The sequence below is a fragment of the Pteropus vampyrus genome, unplaced genomic scaffold (assembly GCF_000151845.1).
Source record: "Pteropus vampyrus isolate Shadow unplaced genomic scaffold, Pvam_2.0 Scaffold459, whole genome shotgun sequence".
Lineage (NCBI taxonomy): Eukaryota > Metazoa > Chordata > Mammalia > Chiroptera > Pteropodidae > Pteropus > Pteropus vampyrus.
Window position 1 is genome coordinate 225,760 of NW_011889240.1, and position 3,719 is coordinate 229,478.

A 3,719-nucleotide genomic window follows, 5' to 3' on the forward strand; every position below is an offset into this window, starting at 1 on the left:
GGTGTCCCCCTACCCGCAGCTGCCTGCCCATGAATCTCACCTTTAGGTCTCCCGCGCTAGAATGTTAGGACGTATCTGTCACCAGAAAATCATCCCAAAGCCAACTCAGCGGGGCCCTCTAGCTCCCCGAGGTCCCCGCCCAGCCCGTTCACCTAAGACGAACAGGTTTTGTTTTAGGTTCGCTCTGCCCTGCCGACTGGGAGGTATCCCTTAGCGTTGGTATCTGCAGGCCCCGCCGAAAGTGCTGTTCCCAGAGACGGCAGAAGGTGGCAGCACCGCACAAAGTTGGTAGCTCGTTACCAACTGACCGTGGGAGCCGGGAGGATTCCCCGGGCGCAGGGACCCCCCCTAGAGACTGCAGGGAGTCAGGGGCAGGAAAGCTGGGCTTTGAGTCGGCGGGGCTCTGCCTCCAGGTCCCTGAGTCTGGGCTTGGCTCCCACGGGAAGAGAATGGAGTGAAGTTGAGGGGGTCTGGGCAACAGAGTGACCCCTCCAGCCTGACTCAGCCCCCTCCCTATGTCACTCGGCAGTATGAGGAGCGAGTACTGAAAAGAATCCGCCGGAAAATCCGGAACAAGCAGTCAGCCCAAGAAAGCCGGAAAAAGAAGAAGGAATATATTGATGGCCTGGAAACTCGGTAAAGCTGGGTCCTGGGACTGCACACTCAGGGAGGAAGCTGAGACAGAGAGAGAGCAGGGAAGAAGGAGAAGAAGAGACAGAGAGACAGAGAGACAGAGACAGACAGACAGAGTGTGCTAAGATCACAGTTTTTAGGGCCTGACAAGATTAGAGTCACCTTCCGTCTCCGGGAGAGACCATTTTTCATGTGAATTGCAAGGATGGGAAGATGCCGGTGGGGACCACGTGGTACCGGCAATAGTGAAAATCAAAACGTGTGAGATGCAGCTAAGGCGGCGCTGAGAGGAAAATGTATAGCCTTAATTCAGCTCAGGGAGCCGAACACGCACATTTAAAAACCAGCGAAAGAACCACAGGAGGGGTTGGGGTGGTGGCACTGGACAAGGGTTTCAGGGTCCCGTTATCCCCTAGAAAGGAGACGGCACGACCCACCTTGTCCTGGCTCTCTGCCTGAAGATTCGGGGTGCTTACTTCCCTTGTCTGAGGTCACTAGTCCCCAGAGCTGTCATGGCTTTACCAAGAGCGACCTTATGGAATGTTACAGGTCTATTTGGGTTTTCAGTTTTTTCCTGGCAGTTTTGGGATGTCACGTGTTTCTGAGAAGTTGCCCATTTTAAAGGTATCGACATAAAATGGTCCACAGTTTTCTCCTGTTATTTTTTTTCTTTAACGTTCTTGGTTTATTAATCCTCTCATGAAAAATATCCCCACCAGATCGTCACGGATGAATCTTTTTACTCCTTCTTTTCGCCAGCATCGACGCTGGCCCTCACAGTCCCCCGACTTTCTTCATTCTATCCTTTCTTCATTCGTTCCTCTCACTGATTCCTCGAGGTCTTTTCCTTCTCATCCAGGCTGCATCTTCCAAGTCTCTGTTCAGCTTCATTTTTCTTCGCATAATCCAAAGACTCACGCATCATGGCACAGCCGGTTGTCTCGCCGCCAACCAAAATGGGCTCGGAATCCGAACGCCACGATGGCATCTGGAGCGGACTTGTACATCGCGGCTAGTTTTTCCCGAACTTCCGTCTTAGGCAGTGTTGCCTTTGCAGGATGAAGGCCATCGGTGGCCGTTCGTTCCTGTCGAAGCAGCCTATTGGTCATGAACGTCCTGGTCCGGATAGTGACTGTGTTGTTCGTGGTGGCGGCAGGCCCTCAAGCAGCTGGGGAGGAAAAGAGCTCGCCGATTATTTTCTACCGCTCTGAGCCTTCTGTAGTTGTACCCTTTTTAATAACTCATGTTTATTTGCGCCTTCTCTTTCCCTTTTACCTTTTTGATCCATCTTGCCAGAGGTTTGTCTATTTTATTATTCTCTTCAGAGAATGGATTTTTGGCTTTTCCTCCCTCCCAGGTGTATCTTTTCTTTTTCTTCTTCTTCTAGTTCTTTTGTTTCTACTTTCAGCTTTGTTATGTCCTCCCTAATTTTTTTTTTTTCGGTGTTTATTGTGTGGTTCTTTCGCTGGTTTTTAAATGTGTGTGTTCGGCTCCCTGAGCTGAATTAAGGCTATGCATTTTCCTCTCAGCGCCGCCTTAGCTGCATCTCACACGTTTTGATTTTCACTATTGCCGGTACCACGTGGTCCCCAGGTCTTCCCTAATTTAATTCTTCGTTATCTTATGAGTTATTCGGAAGGAGAACCTTTCAGTGAGGGAATTTTTTCTCTTCTCCGGTTGCGACATGAGGACCGACACATCCTCATGCCGTGATCTGAGTATTCCAATTCCACATCCGAGAGGTCTGGGTCAATATCACATTCGCAGAGGGATGCAAATGGGAAAGGTGGGGGTCCCAGCCTGGACCCCAGGACCCTAGATGGGATGATCAGCATTGTCTTGTTTCTCAACTGCAATCTGCTAAGTCCCTACTCAACTTCGTTGACATCATTCTCTCAACCACTCTGTGAGCTAGGTAATCGTTAACTGCATTTTACACATGAGGGGACTGAGGTCAGGGGACCGAGTGGCTCAAGGTCACGGGGAGGGTGAGGATTGTAACTGTCCTCCGACTCCCGCTCGCCCTGATGTTCCGTCTCCTGGAAGCATCGCTGCCCGAGTTTGGCATTCCGTCCCCAGGGCTGGGGGCTCAGATGAAGCTCCAGGGACCTAGGAGCCAGCAAGACTTGAGTTCGAATCCTGGCCCCGTCACAGACTTGCCAGGGTGACTTTGAAGAGTGACTTCCCCTCTTTGGCCTTGGATTCCCTGCCTGTAAAGTGGACCCTCAGAGGAAGATGTGATGGGGACAGTTGGTGACAAGCATAGTCTGAATGTCACTGTGACATTGTCCCTGCAGGATGTCAGCCTGTACGGCCCAGAACCAGGAGCTTCAGAGGAAAGTCTTGCATCTCGAGAAGCAGAACCTGTGAGTCTCGGTCCAGCCAGGGCAGAGGAAGTGGGGGGCAGCCACCAGAGTCCTTGGCAGGAGAGGTGGACAGCGGGATGGGGGACGACTTCTGTGGTGACAGGGCAGAGCAGGGGGTAAGGGGTTCAGGAGAGGGGGGGCAGGCTGCATAGAGGAGGGGATTGGATTTGGGGCCTTGAAGGGTGTGTAAGAGTTTGCCGGGGAAAGCCGCTCCCGGCGGGGGTGGGGCTTATGGACGGTCAGAGGCTGGGAGCACAGTATGTCGGGGAACCACACGTAATTCCGTCTCAGGGGTGCATCCATTTAGCCGATATTTGCTTAGCATCTACTCTGCATCAGGCATAGTTCTGGGCCCTGGGGTCATGACAGTGAATAAAACAGACACAGGCCCTCCTCTTACAGAACTCACGGTGTAGCGGGAGACAGACTCAGGATCAATAAAAATATATAAACGATCACATAAATAGTGATGGCCACTGGGAAGAGAAGGAAAGGAGGGGGAAGGGCTATCTTAGCCAGGAGGGTCAGACACGGTGACATTTGAGATGAGACTTGATGAGTGAGAAAGAACAAGCTACAAAAAGACCCGGGGGTGAAATAAGTCAGGCAGAGGAAGATAAATACCATATGATTTCACTGATATGCGGAATCTAAGGAACAAAAAGAACAAACGAATCAAAAACAGACTCACAGATATAGAGGACGATCTGGTGACGGCCA

At 51.4% G+C, this 3,719-nt stretch overlaps 1 protein-coding gene across 1 annotated transcript in view; it reads left to right on the plus strand.

The window, feature by feature from the left end:
* Nucleotides 1-3,719, plus strand: part of CREB3L3 (cAMP responsive element binding protein 3 like 3) — a 21,991-nt gene that overhangs the window by 15,472 nt on the left and 2,800 nt on the right. The window contains exons 8-10 of the mRNA XM_023524276.1: nt 530-636; nt 2,931-2,999; nt 3,108-3,115. Of these exons, the coding sequence (XP_023380044.1) occupies nt 530-636; nt 2,931-2,999; nt 3,108-3,115 (184 nt within the window). The remainder of the gene's footprint in view (nt 1-529; nt 637-2,930; nt 3,000-3,107; nt 3,116-3,719) is intronic.